Genomic DNA, 19,321 nt, shown 5'->3' with positions numbered 1-19,321 from the left:
ACAACATAGTAGCCTATGCTACATTGAAGAGACTGAACTAAGTTTTATGAAATCAAGCAGTATCTCAAAGCTAACGTTAGAATACTGTTTGGATGTCGAATTTAGCATGCTTAGCCTACTTACAGCTGCTTGTCAATTTCGTTGAAGGGCTTATTTTATTGACTCTGACACTGAATGTTTGCAAAATCCAGATGTAATTGGCCAAGACGATCTTAATACCCCCCCCCTTGTCAAAGTCAGCTACCGCCACAAATTGAATCCAGTTCTGTGGGAAACACTGTGTCTTCTACATTCTGTGTCCAAATTGGGTCTATCTATCTTAATTTTCTGTATATTGACTGCATGATTTAAAGCTATGTTATGAGTTCAGGGATGGGCAGTATTTCTGATACATGTATTTCAAATATAAAAATACTAGGCTATTTTATCATTTGTATTTTATTGGGTTGAAGAAAATGACTATTTTGTATCAAAATACTATTGTACTTTTATATTTTAAAAATACTGCAAAGTGAGACATCATGATGTCATTAAAGCTCAGAACGATGCATGAAAGCTAACTGGTGCTGACTTATGCCAAGCAGACACTGTGATGTTGACCTGATTTTAGTCCAGAATCCGACAAACTTTGGAATCAAGTCTGTCCATATTGTTGTGTAGTTTGAGCAGGCTCACAACAAGAGCCGGACCGATGAATTGCTGTGCTGATATTATCTGCTGATATTAGCTATTTGCCGATCTATCAGTATCTGCATTAAATAGTCCGCTAATTATTTTAAAATTAAGTAAAATAAAAAGGCAAATATTGATCCTTCATTTAAATTTCCAGTATTGTCTTTCCAACTTAACATTACACCCAACAGTAAAATAATGTTAGCTGCTGACAGTAGTAGTTAGCCACAATGATAACATTGTTTGTCTAGGATGACCATTTATACAGCTTTATGGACTTTTACAGCTTGATGGACTTTTGGGCCCCCAGGCAGCGCTGCCATACCTAACCCTAATTGTAATCCTATACCTAAACCTAACCCTTGCCTAGCCTTAGTGCCTTCCAGGCAGCGCTGCCTTGAAGTCGACGGTGGGGGCCCAAAAGACCATATAGACCTATCAATCATAAGCCCTCTATGCGGACCTTGTGTGTTCCACAAGTGCTCCACAGCAATGAGGCTTATTAGTAGTGATCGATGATAAAAAAAAGAGCATATTCTCTGCGGTCGCAGATAAGGGGGGCTTACAGATAGCGAGGTTGAGCGAATGGCCCAAAGATTTGTGTTGTGGTAATGCTATTTCTGCTACTTTATGGTACACATATAGCCCCCACTTGCCCTTTTCAACACAAATTGCATGTTCATGTCTAAACCTCACTGCTGATCTGGGTCATGGCACCAATGCCTTGTGCTGATTTGCACGGCTCAGCCCTGCACTCGCCCGGACTCGAACCCACAAACAGCAGCAGCTTGTATTCGGGAGTCAAGCGTGCTAACATTGAGCTAAAAGCCCGGTCTGCTGGCTCTCTTACTAGCACAACTCTTAAGGTGTTGGGAAGGAAGTTCACACAGCATACACACTACACAGATATGTACCAGCTAGCTACAGGTACTCAACTGGAATAGGTAGGACTATGAGCAGACATTCGGGGGTGTCCTCATTTTGGCCAATTTGTCCTCACTTTATAGGTAACTTGTCCTCCTTTTCAGAGTCTGGTTGGTGGTCACTCTAGTTCTGCTACATTATAGCACACATGTAGCCTTATACTTCCCCTTTTAAACACAAATTATGACTATCAACTGGTCTTGTATTTCTGCACAGAACCACTCACATGAAGTGGAAAAAATAGGCGGCCATTTTATTCTCTAGCTGGGTCGCAGTTGGGTGTGCTAAAAGGCAATAACCCCTTAACCAAATGACTTCTGGTAAGTTTTGTCAAATAAATGACAGATTGAGACTTATAATATAACCATCAACACATTTAAGGCATCTTGCTGTGAAAAAAGATGCCAATTGCAAAGCATAATTATCACATATACAGTAGCGTGATCCGTGTTATTTAAATGAGGGGCCTTATTTACTGTAGATATCAGGGTGAATAATATAACCTATGTTATATGATTGAGGGGCCCTGTGAAGACATATCACATAACATAACCTATGTATGACCGAGGGGCTCTATTCCTATATCAGGTCTGGAGAACATAGTAGTGACTTCACACAGAGGTTTGGGCTTCAGGGATCCCTGAACACTTGGGCCCCTGGGCCTGGGTCCATTAGGCCCGTTCAGTAATCCATCCCTGCTCATAAGTTTGCCTGTTTAGAACTTTTGAACCGTTTTGGAATTCCTGGTGTGTGATATTCCATATGTAGTCTTATTCGAGTTTTAATAGACTAAATGTTTGGGATAAAAAAGTTGATTTAGAAAGTGTTCCATTGAAAAAAGTATTTTGAGTATTTTCAAAATACAAAAATACAATATTTTATTTTGATACATTATGGCTACAGTATTTTGTAGTTTATTTTGATACATTTAAAAAGAGGGTTTTTGGTACCTTTGTACCTTTGCCCATCCTTGTATGTATTGAAACACTTAAACAAAATGTTATCAACTCAAGTAATCTCTGACAATGTAACTATAACCTGATTACACATTTTCTTATGTAATCTGGTCTGATTATAGTTACTTGTTTTTTTGTAATCTGATTACGTAATCCAGATGACTTGTAATCTGTTACTACCCAACCCTGATCCTACATTTGATTTGCATTCTTGTTAGGCTACTTCACAAATGAATGTGTTATTGGCAGCAACACTGTACGTGGTAATAAAGCAACACTGAATTTAAAATTTTTGCAATGTCTAGGACTAGTGTTTCACAATAGAAAATTAGATAGTTGAATGACCGAGTCCTATTTTTTCCAAGGTTTGGGTGGCTGAAAAACAAATGTATTAATGTATAATGTATTCTATTCTGAATACAAATAAATTATAGGCCATTATAATTCAATAGCCTATTTGCGATCAACATTGAGGCACCATCGCCAAGCCTATCATAATAACGTGCATCTTATGTAGCCTATTGACATTCCACTGCTGCCACGTTTTCATTAGCATGCACCTCACTGTACAAACCTCGCTGTCATAACATACGCCCCCACCAGGGATCCAACTGTGGATCGGTTCCTCCCATAGGGTTCCTCCTACAGCAAGAAAGTTTGACCCCCCTGCTCTTTTGAATGTGTCACCCTGAAGTTTAATGGAATTTGAATAGGCTAGACCAAATAAACGTAGGGTATTTGCACCAAGTCTATAGAGAAACAATAACAATCAAAAGTCCCATCAACTGACCAATGTGATTATTAGCAAACATTGTTACAGATTGACTTCCGTTCCATATCGATTTTGTAACGCAATGACGCAAACACATGCCACACAAAATATGGCCGTGCTCATCGTCCATTTGCTGTAATGGTGATGTCACTAGAGTTACAAAACTTTCTTGCGGTGAAGGGTAGACTATAAAGAAGGGTTGCAAAAGCGCATGTGAACGCAACGAAATCATAACTCTGAACTACTGGTAAGCCAATATTTCATTACAATTTTGTAATCTGTTGCATGCTGTCTCAAGGGGAAAAAATATAAGCCTGCAACGTTCTAGGTTGAGGTCTCATTCGTTGGTTAAGATAGTTTGAGCCTAATATCAGTCTAATTTACCCTACGCTCTACATTATTTTAAAAAGCAGGCTTTATTGTTTCAGAATGTTTAAATGACACTGAATGATGTCCATGTCTTCTAAGTGAAACATATCTGTAACATGCTATTTCAAGGGGGAAAAAATATATGGCAACATTTCTCTCATGACTACTGTACATGTTGTACTAGGTTGAAGTCTCATTCGTTGGTTAAGATAGTTTGAGCCTAATATCAGTCTAATTTACCCTACACTCTACATTATTTTAAAAAGCAGTCTTTATTGTTTCAGAATGTTTAAATGACACTGAATGATGTTTATGTCTTCTAAGTGAAACATAAATAAAATGTTCCTTTATTAAGTGAAAAATATTCTTCTTGACAATTCATACATGTGTTTTCTTAATTATGTTCAGACCCCCTGCACCATGGCTCTAAGAACAGCTGCCTCCCGTCTCTTCATTGGTTCTCAAAGATGTGCTCTTGCCACTGCATCCAGAGCTCAAGGGACAGCAGCTGCAACCCAGGAGGGTATGCATCTAGTTCATAATCACAAAATCACAAAAAGACCTTAACTGTGGTAGACCGTTGTGGATGCGTTGTACAGTATTTCTTCTAAAATGCATCCCATTGTTGTACAGGTATGCAAGCCTACTTGTACTTTGCTACGTCACTGTCTGAATTCTGAAGCATTCATTTTGAACTTTCCATTTTTTAGAGACGGTCAAGGCCCAGAAACCTGCAAAGGCCCGTAAGTCTCCATTCAAAGCCACCTCAATACCATGCACTATTTCAGCCATTGTTTTTGAATGCTATGTCTTTTCATACTGATTGTGTGTCCTCTCCACTTCAGCCAAGGTGCAGTTTAACTGGCGGGATGCCTTGGACCTGGAAGGCCAGCTTACAGAGGAGGAGGTGATGATTCGGGACTCGTTTCGTGACTACTGCCAGGACAAGCTCATGCCCCGCATCCTGATGGCCAACAGACATGAGCGTAAGGGTTTGCTTTTGGCCATCAGAAGCCATCATCAAACAAATGTCCTCCTTTACAGTAACATGAACAACCATCATTCATAACCATGAGAAACACTTGTCCTCCCTCACAGTGAAACTGATCACCTTTGTATGTGTGGTGTGTGTGAACAGATTTCCACAGAGAGATTGTGAGTGAGATGGGAGAGCTTGGTGTCCTGGGCCCCACTATTAAAGGTACGCTCATATTTGTTAACAATTCATGGAATACATTTTTTTTTTCAGCAGAAACAAGACTGCAAAGTTCTCCTGATAAATAAATTAATAATCAAGTAACTACATTGATGAACAAGATACAGTAATTACTTCTACAAAATGGTTACTTTAACAACATTACTTGAACAAATGGTTTTGCACTGTACACGTTGTGATTAATGTATGATTCCTGCCTTTTTGCTAAGACTGTATTTACACCTATATATTTAACAGGGAACATTGAGACTATCTTCTTCTGTTACTGTTGGTTTCAGGATATGGCTGTGCTGGGACTAGCTATGTGGCCTACGGTCTCATTGCTAGAGAAGTGGAGCGTGTAGACAGTGGATACCGTTCTGTCATGAGCGTACAGTCGTCCCTGGTCATGCACCCAATCAATGCCTATGGCACAGAGGCACAGAAGGAGAAGTACCTACCACGACTCGGTAAGCACTCAATGAATCACTGAATTTCCTACTTCTGCCAATGTTGTATCTGATGTTGTTTTTTGTGATTTGAGATAAATACACCAAAGTACAAGTTGAAAAACAAGCATGTTCACATGTAAACGGATGAAAACACATGAGAGCATCTTATCAATGAGTTAGCGAGCCAGAATGTGTATAAATGTGATGGCTTTGCTGTGCTCCAGAATGTGTATAAAATGTGATGGCTTTGCTGTGCTCCAGAATGTGTATAAAATGTGATGGCTTTGCTGTGCTTTGTCATCTTGCTCAGCTCGAGGAGAGATACTGGGCTGCTTTGGCCTGACAGAGCCCAACCATGGCAGCGATCCCAGCAGTATGGAGACCAGGGCCAAATACAACCCTTCCAGCGGCACTTTCACCATCAGTGGAGCCAAGACATGGTGAGTCCGGCTTTCACTGCCTGTCTTTGTCATAGCATAGGAAATGAAAATGAATGAATGACTAGTTGAACTGATACATATTGTACACAAAGTCAAAGATCTCAGCGTCTTGATGACACTGTAGTTCCTAAGTAGGACACTGGATATGGGCAAGTGCGTCTGAACATTGCACAATATTTGTGTAACCAGACAGCCAACGTCAAGGTTAGCTATAGGACAGACTACTTATGTAAGAAATGGCATCTGAGGTCCACACCATGCCCCCATATTTAGACATTGCAACTGCACACCCATGCCTGCCTCCACCACCAACACTGTCTCCCATGTGCCTGAGTTACGTTCTGAGACTAGTCACAAGGTCTCAACCAGTGAAACTGGAAAGGACACGTTGTGTGGTGGTTACGAACCTGACAGACCTGACTTGAAATGGAAGCCTCTCGCTCTTAAATATTAGAAAAATTGAGCCCTGAACATTTCACTGTAGTGCACACCTCACCGAGAATACCAGCAGCTCTGATATTTTAGTGTTTATTATGTAATTTAAGCGAGAGGCATATCATTCTCACTTTCCTTTACATTCATTTAATTCCAAGTAAACTGTCCTTTCACACCATATCCTAACTGCACGCAATGCTAGCAAGCAGTAGAAATAATATCTTTTTAATGACATTGTTTTCACAGTGCTGCGCAGCGCGAGGTTTTGAGCAGAACTTTTGTCAGACTCTATTTTCTTCCTGTCATTCAGGTGGTTCTGAATAAGAAAGATGATGCAATAGAAGGTTGTATTTAACAGAGAGCATTCAATGCTACACGACAGTCTCACCTAGATGCAGTTAGGATATGCTGTTAGGTGTGAACTCCCAAAGGCTTTTGCACCATGTCTATCTGTCTCTGATCTGAACATCTGGTCCTTGTCAATCCAGGATCACTAACTCCCCGGTGGCTGACATCTGCGTTGTGTGGGCCAAGTGTGAGGATGGGAAGGTGCGGGGCTTCATCCTGGAGCGTGGAATGAAGGGCTTGGCCACACCCAAGATAGAGGGCAAGTTCTCGCTGCGGGCCTCCGCCACAGGCATGATCCTGATGGATGAGGTGGAGGTGCCCGAGGAGAACCTTCTGCCCAACGTCTCTGGCCTGGGGGTGAGTATTTATGGCCATTTACCCCGAAATATCAGACCTCTAACTCCTCAGTCTGGTATGCACTAGAGTAGAGACTGACATACACACATAGAACATTTTACATTATATATAGAATTATTCAATTATTTGAACTAATAATAAATTAGTGTTGTGCTGACTACTTGTGTTGACTATGTACGATGTGCTTCTAAGGGTCCTTTTGGCTGCCTAAACAACGCCCGCTATGGCATTGCCTGGGGAGCACTGGGAGCTGCAGAGTTCTGTTTCCATGCTGCCCGCCAGTACACCTTGGACAGGTAAAGAACATTTATGGCACTTTTTCATATAACCACTCTTATACGTTCTTCTGGCCAAAAAACAATTACTAAATGAAAACATTTACACATTAAACAGTTTTTCTTGTTTTCTTGCGAACAGAATCCAGTTTGGTGTACCACTGGCCAGAAACCAGCTGATGCAAAAGAAGATGGCAGACATGTTGACAGAAATCACCATTGGGCTACAGTCCTGTCTCACCCTGGGCCGACTCATTGATGGAAAAAAGTAAGACTCACCAAGTTACATTTCCATGTTTGCTTGCCTATTGATTTGACTGTATTATCGATTAATAATTAAAGAGAAATTGACATTATAGAGCAATTATCAGACAGGTCGTGAGTGGAGTTTGATGCACTCCTTCCTTTGTGAACTGCAGGGCAGCACCGGATATGATCTCCATGCTGAAGCGGAACAGTTGTGGCAAAGCACTGGACATTGCTCGGCAAGCTAGAGATATGCTGGGAGGCAACGGGATTGCTGATGAGTACCACATCATCCGTCATGTCATGAATCTGGAGGCTGTCAACACATATGAGGGTGAGGAAATTACTAACAAAGTGATCAGACAGAGAAACTAGGGGTAATACACATGGCATCTTGTGCAATTCACCAGTAGGGGGCAGTATAGTACAGCTTAAGCTGTGCAATTTAGTGGCCTCAGATGCCTGTGGTTACCTGTCTGCTCTCTTCAGTATCACTAACGAAATAATTGGGCCCTGTTAATCAGTGTCACGCGCGTCTGTTCTCTTTAGGTACCCATGATATCCATGCTTTAATTCTGGGAAGAGCCATCACCGGACTGCAGTCATTCACTGTTGAAAAGTGAACTAAAGCATCAAGTCTTCTTTCTCCTAAAGTTACAACAGAACCTCAGTAACAAATGAACTCCATTTCTTTGAAGTGCCTTTGTATGTTGTGCATTTCACATTAAATGCCTATTCATGTTTTAAGGAAAACTGGGTCCAAGCTTTGAGATGGGTATCTCAACTTGAAGTTCAATGTAAATATTGTTTTATTTTTGTGTCAACAGACACAATGTGTTGAGTTTACATGTGCATAAGAAATGTCTTTAGTGTCAGGAAGACACTTCTAAAGATATTTAGCATGACTGTTATCTATAATATCATTTGTGAGATGAAAGCTGAGAACTGTTGCTGAAACAGGAAAGTAAATATATTATAACGTGATAAACCTAGTGTCATGGTTTCAAAACTCCCCGTATGTTTTACCGTTTTCAGTGTTTTTACTGTAAGCTTTAAGGTCAGACTTATTTATGTGTTATGCTCTGTTAATAAACTGTCTTACGAATGTCTGTTAGGGCTATGCTTTCGTTGGTCGACTGTTGTAGCATTACTTGGCCTTATGTGCCTTCAATCACAGAGAACCCATATACCAAAGAAAACATGAGCGGGAATAATAATCCCCACAGTAATCTGCTCACTGCAGCCAATCATCACCAGATGAAAGACCCAGAAGGCACATTACAGAATGTTGAACTGAAGTTGTCTGGTTTCACAACCTACTCTGTTTCACAGAGTGAAATGTCTTTAAACAAATACCATAGGGTATAATGGGACAAAGTAAGTGTCTATGATGTCTAAGTATAATATTTTAATAAGTATGTTACACACTGTCACAACACCACCGGTGTATTCTCTAAACTATGTACCTGAAGAACACAGCAGATGCCTCTGCATATATGACTACACAGTTGAAAGTAAAAATAACTATGATTTCATTAAGGTGCTCTTGGGTCAAATATGTATTGAGGACTCCAGCTGGCTCAGTCCTCTGCCTGACGTAAACCTGTGTTGAGGGCTGACAGGTCTTGGCTGACTCCCTGCAGCTCAGCCAGCAGCCGACTGCAGTTCTGCAGCACCTGTGAGAGTTCTGTAAGCCTGGCCTCCATGGCCTGACTGTTCTCCTCGTACACACTGAACATGTGGTCCTTCATTTGCTGGCAGACCACGCTCACCTGGAAGATCACCACATAGAGAGAGATGAGGGCCAACACACTTCAGAACCAGCAGGCCTTCCTTCCTAGTGTTCTGTAAACCAACTCTATGAACCAGCAGGCCTTCCTAGTGTTCTGTAAACCAACTCTATTTTACTCACTATACCGCAACATACATCACAATATTGCACTTCATGTGTTGGCAACCCACGATCGCCTGAGGGATCACCAGATTCATCACTATACCATGACATAAAACGCAATATTGCATGACACAAAGAACTGCTACAAAACGTGGAAAAGAGTACCTCGCTTGAAAGTTTTTCCTGAAAGTTAATCATCATTTCTTGGTCATTGGAACGGTTCTCATTGATCTGGCCTAACACGCCCTGGACCCTTTTCTCCAGTTCATCGATCCTTGAGCTGAGAATGACATAAACGAAAATAAAACACATTCTTCTTCAATACAATAATGAAATAAACATGTTAAAGCCTAAATCAATAGGTTACAACTTCAATTAACACTTAGTTTTTCTTTTTCTTTGTTTTTGTGCTGCCACTGCATTTGACATACAGGGAATCATGGACTTGCAGCTGTGGTAGCATATTGCAACTCACAACCTGCTTCTTATCAATTTCCACTTACTCCTTAGGAAAAGTCTCTGAAGGAGAGCAGAAAGATTATATTTACATTCATTCTCACACCTTATCTTTTGATCAGGACAGTCATCCAGACCCGCAGCCAATGCAGACTTTTCAGCTGTGGTTTCATGGTCTGTATCTAATCCTTCATCTGCATCCTACAGGTTCAGCAGACAAATACAATTATTGCCATACAAACCATATAGAAGGTTTCTGGAAGTATTCAAAATGTATTGGCTACCCTGTAGCCTACACTAAGAAGCCAAGAATACCTCCAGTTGATGTGGGTTGTGGCATCTGGATTTGGGGGATGACTGTAAAGATGAAGGCAGACTCTCAAAGAAATAGTCCTCCATTTGGTTGACCTGAAACAGGATAAACAAGGGATCACAAGCCTGAGTCCAGGCAAAACCAACCAGATAACATTCGTTTACCATATCAATTAACAACTTTTGTTATGTTGGTTGTTAGCCTAACCTAGCCTCAATGTCAAGTTGACAATATAGTAGTAGTAACGTTAACTTAAAACCCATCAACATCATTAGCTGTGGTACGATTAAATAGTTATGTTGATACGAATTTACGTTCAGCTTTGTATTACTTACAACACCATATAAGACATAATGTTAGTTGCTAATCCGCATGTTAGCCGATTTCAAGACCATTGCTAGTTAGCATAGCCGAAATGAGCTAACCTTCGTCTTGTTAAATGTTCTTAGTAACAGTTGACGGTTATTTATCTTCAATCTCACATGTTAACTCTTAATAGTCATATACTGACCAGATACCTTGTATTGTATTACATTTAGATTAGCTAACATTAGCTATCTAACTTACCTAGGTCCTAGAGCAAAATAATTGAAGCTAACCTTTCCTTGCAGTAACAACAAACTCACTAAGGCAGCAGGTGCACACAAGTGCAAGATTTAGAAAGTGACGTGCACGAGCCAAGACCTAGAGACACAAATGCTTGCAACAAAGTAACCCTCAGTATGCAGTGGCGAAAACAAAGTATCACTGTTGGCCTGGCAGTCTGTAGGTTGTCCAAATAGACAGGTTGCCTATGGATTAAATAGGTCTTGCAGGATTTGGATGAAGGGGCGTGAATATTTCATAATATTGTTACGTTATCAGAAAATCTTGAAAATAGGAGGATGGTTCAGCCACAGGTAGGCTAAACTAGATTATTCAGCAACACACATGCATGCAAGGCAGGTGATGGGACTGCATGCCTCCTTCTGTGTGGCAGACTGTTGAAAGCTGAGCTCTAAAGCTGATTGGATTCATTGTCCATGCATTATGTAAGAATCTATCAAACTAAGTATTTTTTGTCTCCAAAGCAGCATTTTTTTTCAGTCTCAGGACAATGTTAAATTACATGAGAAATAGTTTAATGTCAGTTAAGCTTATAGCCTAATTTAACCGATTCAGATAACATGTTGTAAATGTAGGATTTATTATTTTAGTAGACTAAATGACATTTATTTCACATTGGTTTGACTTGTTAACGGCCCTAGGTGCAAGTGCAATGAGCATGACTATGAGTCCTCTAAATCAGGTTGGACCAGGGCCCATGCTGTAACATCCGACCAATCCCTGTGCTTAGGATAATGACGATTGCTGGGGTTGAAATCCCTGCCAACGCAAGTGTCTCTCGCAGCGCACCACACCAGAGCGGAAAAGTGTTGGTTTCAGACCATGCAAAGAAACTTAAATGTGCTGCAAAATGAATTTCAACAAGTAAGAAAAACAGCATTTATCATACCAGGTAGGCCTAGTATATATTTCTGCTCTTTTATACTTTTCTCGATTCTTTAGGATAAATGGTAATTGGCTATATCATATTCTAGGCAGTGTAAAAGTGCAGTAGAATCTAGTTGAACAGTCTTTTAAATATATTTTTTTAAATATGAAATGTTTTTCTTTTATTATTTATTATAAATCTCTTTGTAGCAAACGCTGTCACATGGAGGAGGTCAAAGTCAGTATGACGAAGCAACTGGACGACTAACCTGTGGATTATTTGACATTTGGATTTTTTCAACCTCACGTATTTTATTTTATTGGTTGTTTTCTTCAATTTTGTGCAGCAATGGACCCTGCTGTGATTGGTAGTTTCAATCGCTCTTACGATGGCGTACATTCTTACCAGTATGGTGCATACGAAACACCAGTCTACAAGGAGTACAAGCCGCCCCCGAGGGACCTCATCCAACTTCCTAAAGCAGTGTTGTACTTAGTGATGGCTGCTTTGGTGGTCGCCGCCGTCGCTTATGCTATAGTTGGTCATCTAATCAAGGATCTATTGCTTGACATTTTAGGTAGTATCTAAGACAGGGCTATGATCATTTAAAATCAATACCATTTTCAACGTTCAATTCTTTTGCATTGAAAACACCAGTTTAGTAATTAAGCAATAAGCATATTATTTAAAGATGTTTGAACAAACAGTAACTAGGCCTAGCCTAGGAAATGAGTATCTAGCCTAGGAAAATATTGTATATGGTACCAAACTGTATATTCTTTTAAGCAAAACCCCAAAAGCATCTTGACTTTGCCCTCACTTTATTTGCCTGTCTGTCCCTCTCCAGACTGTCTTCTGGGCCCTATCGATGATGACACCAAGGGAGGTGATGACCCCAGCTCCAGTCCAGCTCACATGCCCCCCATCCTCACCCATTCACACCCCAACGCTTTCCACGTCTGGGACCAGGATGATGTGGTCATTCCCCTCTCCCCTGATTTTAGTCCCCAGGCCAGTCCGCTGCTAGGAGTGGTCCCTTACATCTCTCATTTCTTCCCCCACGCCTCTCACACCAACAGCCCAGCATTTCCCCAGTCGCAGTCGCTACCAGGAGATGCCCTTACCCCAAGGGAGGCAGTCTATGCCTACCCGTGACCAACACATCCTGTTACGCCGAGAAGAATGCTGTCATAATGAGATTTCCAGACACACTCATGGATGCTCACTGTGGAATGATTGCATATGAATTGTTCAGTATTGTATCCAGAATGAAGGATTGGGACAAACATGGCAGGTTTTTTGACATGCTTTTTGGAATTTACTGAGAAATCCATTTTTCCTTAATGTTGATAATGCCCTGCATTGAAGATCTAGGTTTCTTGGAGTCTTTGTTTCATATAAGCGTAACGAGTTTAACCACTGGAACCGTTTATTTGAATGACATGGGTCAGAACATTTTGTAAAGAATCATAATCAAAATGTGTGGACATTGTTCAACAGATACATCATCAAAGGCATCCAAGTACGTGCCACTGACTATTAAAGGACCCCAGTAAGAGGACTGCCTACATGTGCGGAAATACCTTGTCCTTAGCCATACCCTGATGAACGGCCAAACCAGGCATGGGACTTGAATGAACATGACGAGAACCCCTTGTCATCTGTTTGGTTTCAACATGCTCCAGCAAGAGCTGAATTCTCTTTTGTCAAAGTAATGTTTGTAAATATCATGGCATAATCTCCTAAAGCAGCAAGACTTCATTTGGATTGTCTGAAGAGTTTCTCAGTTAAGTAAAGTTAAGAGCTATGTGGCAACAAGGCTTCTTTTCTATAGGACAAGAGAACACTTTGGGTTGAATGTGAACGTTGATAGAGCTCCACACAGCTGTCCTAACTCTGTCTTTGACACTCTCCAGGCCTCCGTAGCCTCTGTGAGTGTTAATAAAAAAGAATAATCCTTTCTTTGTGGTCTGATTTTGGTTCCCACAAGCACAATCTGACATTGAGGGTATTTCAGGCACTAGCCGATTGGCTTAAGTGGTAGGGGATGTTGTAGGGTTGAGTTAACAGACTTACTTAGGGTGACATGGGGCTAAGGTGCGCTGCTGTGGCTCCAAATTAGCCACCCAAAAGCCATTTGATAGTAAATATTAATTTACACTTCAGTACTTAAAATAATGTAAGTTGATTAGCCTACTCCATGACTGGCATGGTCCCCTTTCACAGATTGGCAAAAAGGTTTGTTGTCGTCAGATTTGGATAAATGCTCAAAAAGATGGCGTTCTCTTATAGCTGACCATGGCTACCTTGTGTCTGAGTGGAATTACAGCATATTAGTGGTAATATTCTATTGTGCTGTTACACAACCACAGGGTTTAGGGTAGCCTTGTAGGCCAGATGTCACACTGTTGGTAAATCCTGGATTTGAGAGAACAAGTAATGTCAATTGCTTTGGAATGTAAGTTCAGCTGTAAGTTTACATGCTAATACCTGCATTCATACACACACACACACATACATACACTCACGCACACACTCACTCACACACACACACTCTCACACACACACACACACACTGAAGAAGGGATATAATCTGATGTCTTAAATGGCATTTTCTATATCCTTTGATCCAGGGTCAGATGATCTTTGAGGCTCAAATTCTTCCTGTGCATGCAGAGATTAAGGGGGTGGAGGGGATTACAGTGCATGCAGCTTATCCTAATGCTGCTGCATCCTAATCATAATTTCTGAATGGGTGATACGTCTCACAGTGGACTGTCTGCTTCTTAAACTGCAGGCCAAATCCACATCAAAAAATCATTAATGGGAATGTTGCATCCACAATCAATACACAAGACAATAATGTTGTCTTCTGCAACCTTACATGCTTTAGGGGGGATGTGAATGTTGATATTTGAAATATCTGCTGAATGTGCACATTTTATTCTGTAACCAATTAACTTTTCGATTTAGAGGATTAACCTAAAGAGTCAAGGATATGTTGTGGGCGGTGTGAGGTAATCAACTTAGCCACTCCTGACGCTCCTGTCCCCTCTTCCTCTGGGTCAGATGGGAATCACAGATTAGCTTCTACAGATAGCTTCTTTGTTTCCTTTATTTTCAATTGGATTACAGCTTGCAACCATTCCTCCAGATCACAAGCCTGTTCTCTCAGCTTCACATTTGCAACCATTCCTCCACATCACAAGCCTGTTCTCTCAGCCTCACATTTGCATTGCTTTTGGATGATTATTACAGACACAAGAGAAACCATTCTGAGCAGGATAAGGCCCCTGCTCCTCACAGTAACAATTTACTGTAATGTACATGATAATATACACATCCTTACCCAATGGTCTCATGATTAGGAGTACAGGAGTAATTATACCTGCAAAACAATGTTGCAAAAAATGTTAAATACTTACAAAATGTTGAAGTACAGCGTAAGCACAGTGCTAACTCCTATCAATAGCTGTGCACTCTGAAATTTGCACTTGACCGTAACCTCAGAGTAATCAGCATGAGCTTTTTCGCTTAAATCAAAAAGATTATATGGCTGATTGTTTGATGCACAGACCTTAACTCTGTTTGACATGCTTCATTGCCCAACTGAAAACCAACCACCAATGACAGTGTCACTCCATTAGCCTTGAAATCAAAAGGCTGCTAACTGGCACACAGCACTGAGGATGATTTTGGATAATCCTAAATTGAATGAGAGTGAGGCACATGTGAAGGCTGGATTAGGGCTCGGAAATGCAGTCAGGGTCAATTTGAGGAGAGCCAGGTTTGCATAAAATATCATGCACATAATCATTTGTCAAGTTTGCATAAAATACCATCACGCACATAGACATTTTTTGTCAGAAAGAATGCAGGACACAGAAGGAACGGTCATAGAGAACAGTGAGTGAAAATGGTGCAGGAAGAAAGGTAGTTAATCACAGTGGAACATTCAAAGTTGGGAAAAGAAAGGCATACAGAAAAATGTTCTACATTAACAAGGAAATGACATGATGCACACATGGTCACAAACATAAATGGTCAGATTTGCCCGTCTAGACGGCAGTGTGACCTCATGAGCGCTCCAGCACATCAATGGAAATGGTGCGTGACTGCAGCCATCTGGCAGCCGGTACTAAACCGTGGCAGCCTGAGACGCCCTCATCTCACCCTGACAGAGGACAAGGCTCTCTAGCCCAGAGAACATACACTGGGATATCCATGTGCTTTCTGAGTGACGCATGGCCAGATATTTCATTGGCAAATACCAACTTGTTGCCTCAAAGCAAGGAGCAGATCACAAGTCTTTAGTGCATTTGGCAGAGTACGATTATACAAATAGAAATGAACTTCTACAGCTGAAAAAAGGTCATTCAGCAAGTGTCAAGTTCAGGGCAAACAGAGGCTGCTGAGACATGGGAAATCAGCTCACCTAGTCTAATACCGGAGCCATGTGACTGACGAGTAACGCCGCAGTCAGCATGCCTCAAATAGCTTATAGCCAGCCACCAGTGCACACAAGGAGAGAGAAAAAAAAGCTTGTTTAACATTAACACATTTGAATGTAGTTATATTTTGATATTCACCACAATTAATCCTGCACACTTTCTCTTGAATCGGCAAAGATGGAATACTTCATGATTGCCATCCTGTGGCCAAAAACTAAGACAAGCACAAGACAACCACCAATAGGAAGAAAAGGTCAAGACAGAAGTTTAAGTTTGACATTTTAATAGCCTCTTAAAATATTTATAAAAAATTAAATCAATTTATTACAAATGTTCTAAAATATTTAAACACAGATTAGGCATTATCCTGTGGATTTGTCTACAAATCATTCAAAACTGATAATTACATTAAAGATCCTTCCAAAATATTGCTGCTACTCGGAATCAGGCATGCTATCAAAGTTCAGATCCCGTTTAGAAAGGACAGCCTGATACAAAGACGTGCCCCTGGCTTGTATAAAGGTGATGGTCATTTTCTTCTTGTCAATCTCAATGTGTGTAAAGCCACCCAGGGTAGAGGCCTTGCCAGTGAAGAACTTGAGGGAGTTGTGGGGAACGTGCTTGCGATGGCGAGTGTCTGGATCCATGAAGTTCCCAGCTCCACTGACAATGTAACCCACTCCAGACTCCTTGAGATACTAACCAAGCAGAGGGAGTCACATAAAAACCAAGTTCAGTACACAGCATTAAGTACCTCAAAATAAAATAGCCATTATGCAAAATATAAGGGAATCAATATATTTTGTGAGGAAAAAAACCCACCAACCTGTAGGTTGTGGTCATGGCCACAGAGGTAAGCTGTAGCCTTATACTTGACCAGTAGAGGGCGCAGCTTCTTCAGTAGGCAGTCAGTGGGGCCATGCTCAGAGATGGACCACACAGGGTAGTGGCCAGCGACCAGGAGGAAATCGGCCTTAGAGCGGGCCATGCGCTCCTGCAGCCAGACCAGCTGTCGGTTGGCATGGACGCTGTGGGGGCCGTGGGGTTTCTGGTTCAGGAAGTCGTCGGTCTTCCCACACAACAGAACAGTGTCCAGCATCAGGATGGTCACAGTGCTGTATGTCTGGGGGATGCGCAAGTTCAGCTCGTAGTAGTAGTATGGGTATTGCCTGAGGATGGGAGTGAAAGTCAGCATCAGACAAATATGAGTAGTCCTCACTCCAAATTAAACATTACATTACGAGAATTACAGACAAGATAAAGGGCTCACCATCTCTTGGACACCTTTGAGTACTCAATTTGAGCCATGACATTTCCTGCATGGTCGTGGTTGCCAGCAACAACATACCATGGGACATTCAGAGACTTGGCAGTATACACCCTCTCAAAGGTCTCCTGAAAGGGCCAAAATCAAAAGTAAATCCACATCATGGCAAACGTTGCAATGACAAAACAGGGACGGATTTAGCAAAGCAACATGCACAAACCTCAAACCTGGGGTCATTAACATCAGTCACCCCTTTGTAATAAAAGTTGTCTCCCAGGGCCAGGATAAAATCAGCTCCCATCTGCTCAGCAATTCGGCCCATCTCAACGGCAGTAGCCTTCTCAATGGGCGTGATGTAAGGAGGATAGGGGAGTCCACCCCAGTCTCCAATGGCCAAGAAGCGAATAGATGACCTGTTACCTGAATGCAACAAAGAAGATTTAGTGCTAGAAATCCACAAGTTACTTTCCAACAAAAAAATAAAATTTTTTATATATATATATATATATATATATATATATATGGCAATGTAGCTTAAGCTATTGGCATCTATACAACATGACTTGTCCAGTTACATTTACATGTATTCATTAAGCAACCTAAAGTGATGTCAGTAAAGTTAGTGAAGAATCAACAGCAATAGCACCAACTTAACTAATGATGCTTGGTGAAGGAAAAAAAAAAAAAAAAAAAAAAAAAAAAAAAAAGGTAAAATGGTACTTACTGCCTTGGCCTTCAAGGTCAACATATGAGGTTGGGTAGCAAAGGATCACTGGTAGAAGAGCAAGCAGGACAGTTACTAGTGGTGCAGCCATCTGTTCAAAAGAAAGAGCACTTCAAGTAACACAAACACTCAGCAAGTCCACACTGCTAACTTCTGCCAAATCCTATCTCCACCACTCTCTACCTGACAAGGGCCAGCATGCCCTTTAAAGCATCCTAGCTACCTGCTAATCAGCAACACCTGAGTCTACAACACACAAGCTGAGTGCCTATTGGTTAACACTGATTGATCATCAGGATAATTGAACTGAGGCAAAGAGGAGCGGGCAGGAAGTAATTACAGGGACATTTGGCGAGAGGAAATTGATCAGAAGTGAGAGAAAACAATATGTGAAACTAATGGCCTCCTTACACCAAACAACTTCTTGAAAGATTGGAGTCTTTTAACTAATGCCACCCATTAAAGCTTTACTCAAAAGACTACAATCTTTCAAGAATCTTTCCCAAATCTTGTCAAAGTTGTTTGGTGTAAGGATGTGGAGGCCATAACTAATCAGAATGGAATACTGTCTATATGAGGGGTCACTGTGGTAATGCTCCAGACACGCATATCAACAGTCCTGTCAGATAAAACAGACAGGTAGCAATGCATCCTAGTGACAAATACACATACCACAGAGGTAAACCAAAACACAACAGCAGAGCTTATTCAGCTGAGCAGTACCAGACAAAATGTTGAAGGCAGATGTGCATGATTGCAGGCATCAATAGGCTACATATCCGCAGAATCATTTTGACACATGAGCCACCATTCAATTTTAAGTGTCAATTCATTTTGCAATCAAGAATAAAGACAAATAAATGCACATGGCCAAAATGCACAGAGTACATACAGAAGGACATTTAGTATCTACAACTGCATCTGTATCTACAACTGACTGAAATGGATATACTTATATGACTAAACATGTTCAAAGTCATTTCCTGAACATAGCAGTTTACAGTTTGACTCACATTGAGTGATTGAGGTCCCCAGTGGTAGTCCTCAGAGGAGGCTGAGGTCTTTATAGTGGTCACTCTCCAACAAACTCCTACTGAGTGCTCCCTCTCCAGCAGCACTTATATCAGCCTCCGTCAAAGGGTGTGTGTGTGTGTGTGTGTGTGTGTGTGAGCGCTCCTTCGAGATCAGTTGGGACATGAGAATGCCATGCGGGCAAAGCGTGTTCACACTGACTCAGTGTCTTGTCTCGACGCGTCACTCCAGATACATGTGACAATGCCACCAGCAAGCGGCTGGAGGGA

At 41.2% G+C, this 19,321-nt stretch overlaps 2 protein-coding genes across 2 annotated transcripts; one reads left to right on the top strand and one right to left on the bottom strand.

Annotated features, from left to right (window-relative positions):
- Positions 1–3,451: 3,451 nt before the first annotated feature.
- On the top strand, positions 3,452–8,550 carry gcdha (glutaryl-CoA dehydrogenase a). The gene is made up of 12 exons (XM_042103876.1): positions 3,452–3,571; positions 4,102–4,216; positions 4,404–4,436; positions 4,539–4,679; positions 4,832–4,894; positions 5,188–5,358; positions 5,651–5,780; positions 6,704–6,920; positions 7,113–7,216; positions 7,338–7,463; positions 7,615–7,775; positions 7,991–8,550. Exons 2-12 carry the CDS (start codon positions 4,114–4,116, stop codon positions 8,062–8,064), a joined length of 1,323 nt encoding a protein of 440 aa, XP_041959810.1. The 5' UTR covers positions 3,452–3,571; positions 4,102–4,113; the 3' UTR covers positions 8,065–8,550.
- A 7,745-nt stretch (positions 8,551–16,295) lies between these two features.
- On the bottom strand, positions 16,296–18,219 carry acp5a (acid phosphatase 5a, tartrate resistant). Its single transcript, XM_042103919.1, has 5 exons — positions 18,021–18,219; positions 17,517–17,716; positions 17,300–17,424; positions 16,856–17,198; positions 16,296–16,727 (listed from the first exon to the last, which is right to left on the bottom strand). The coding sequence occupies exons 1-5, from the start codon at positions 18,109–18,111 to the stop codon at positions 16,464–16,466; spliced, it is 1,023 nt and encodes a 340-aa protein (XP_041959853.1). The 5' UTR covers positions 18,112–18,219; the 3' UTR covers positions 16,296–16,463.
- Between the last annotated feature and the right edge of the window lie 1,102 nt (positions 18,220–19,321).

The sequence above is a fragment of the Alosa sapidissima genome, chromosome 9, assembly GCF_018492685.1.
Source record: "Alosa sapidissima isolate fAloSap1 chromosome 9, fAloSap1.pri, whole genome shotgun sequence".
NCBI classification, from domain to species: Eukaryota; Metazoa; Chordata; class Actinopteri; order Clupeiformes; family Clupeidae; genus Alosa; species Alosa sapidissima.
The sequence above is the reverse complement of the archived record's forward strand: the minus strand, read 5'-3'. Positions and strand labels throughout refer to the sequence as shown.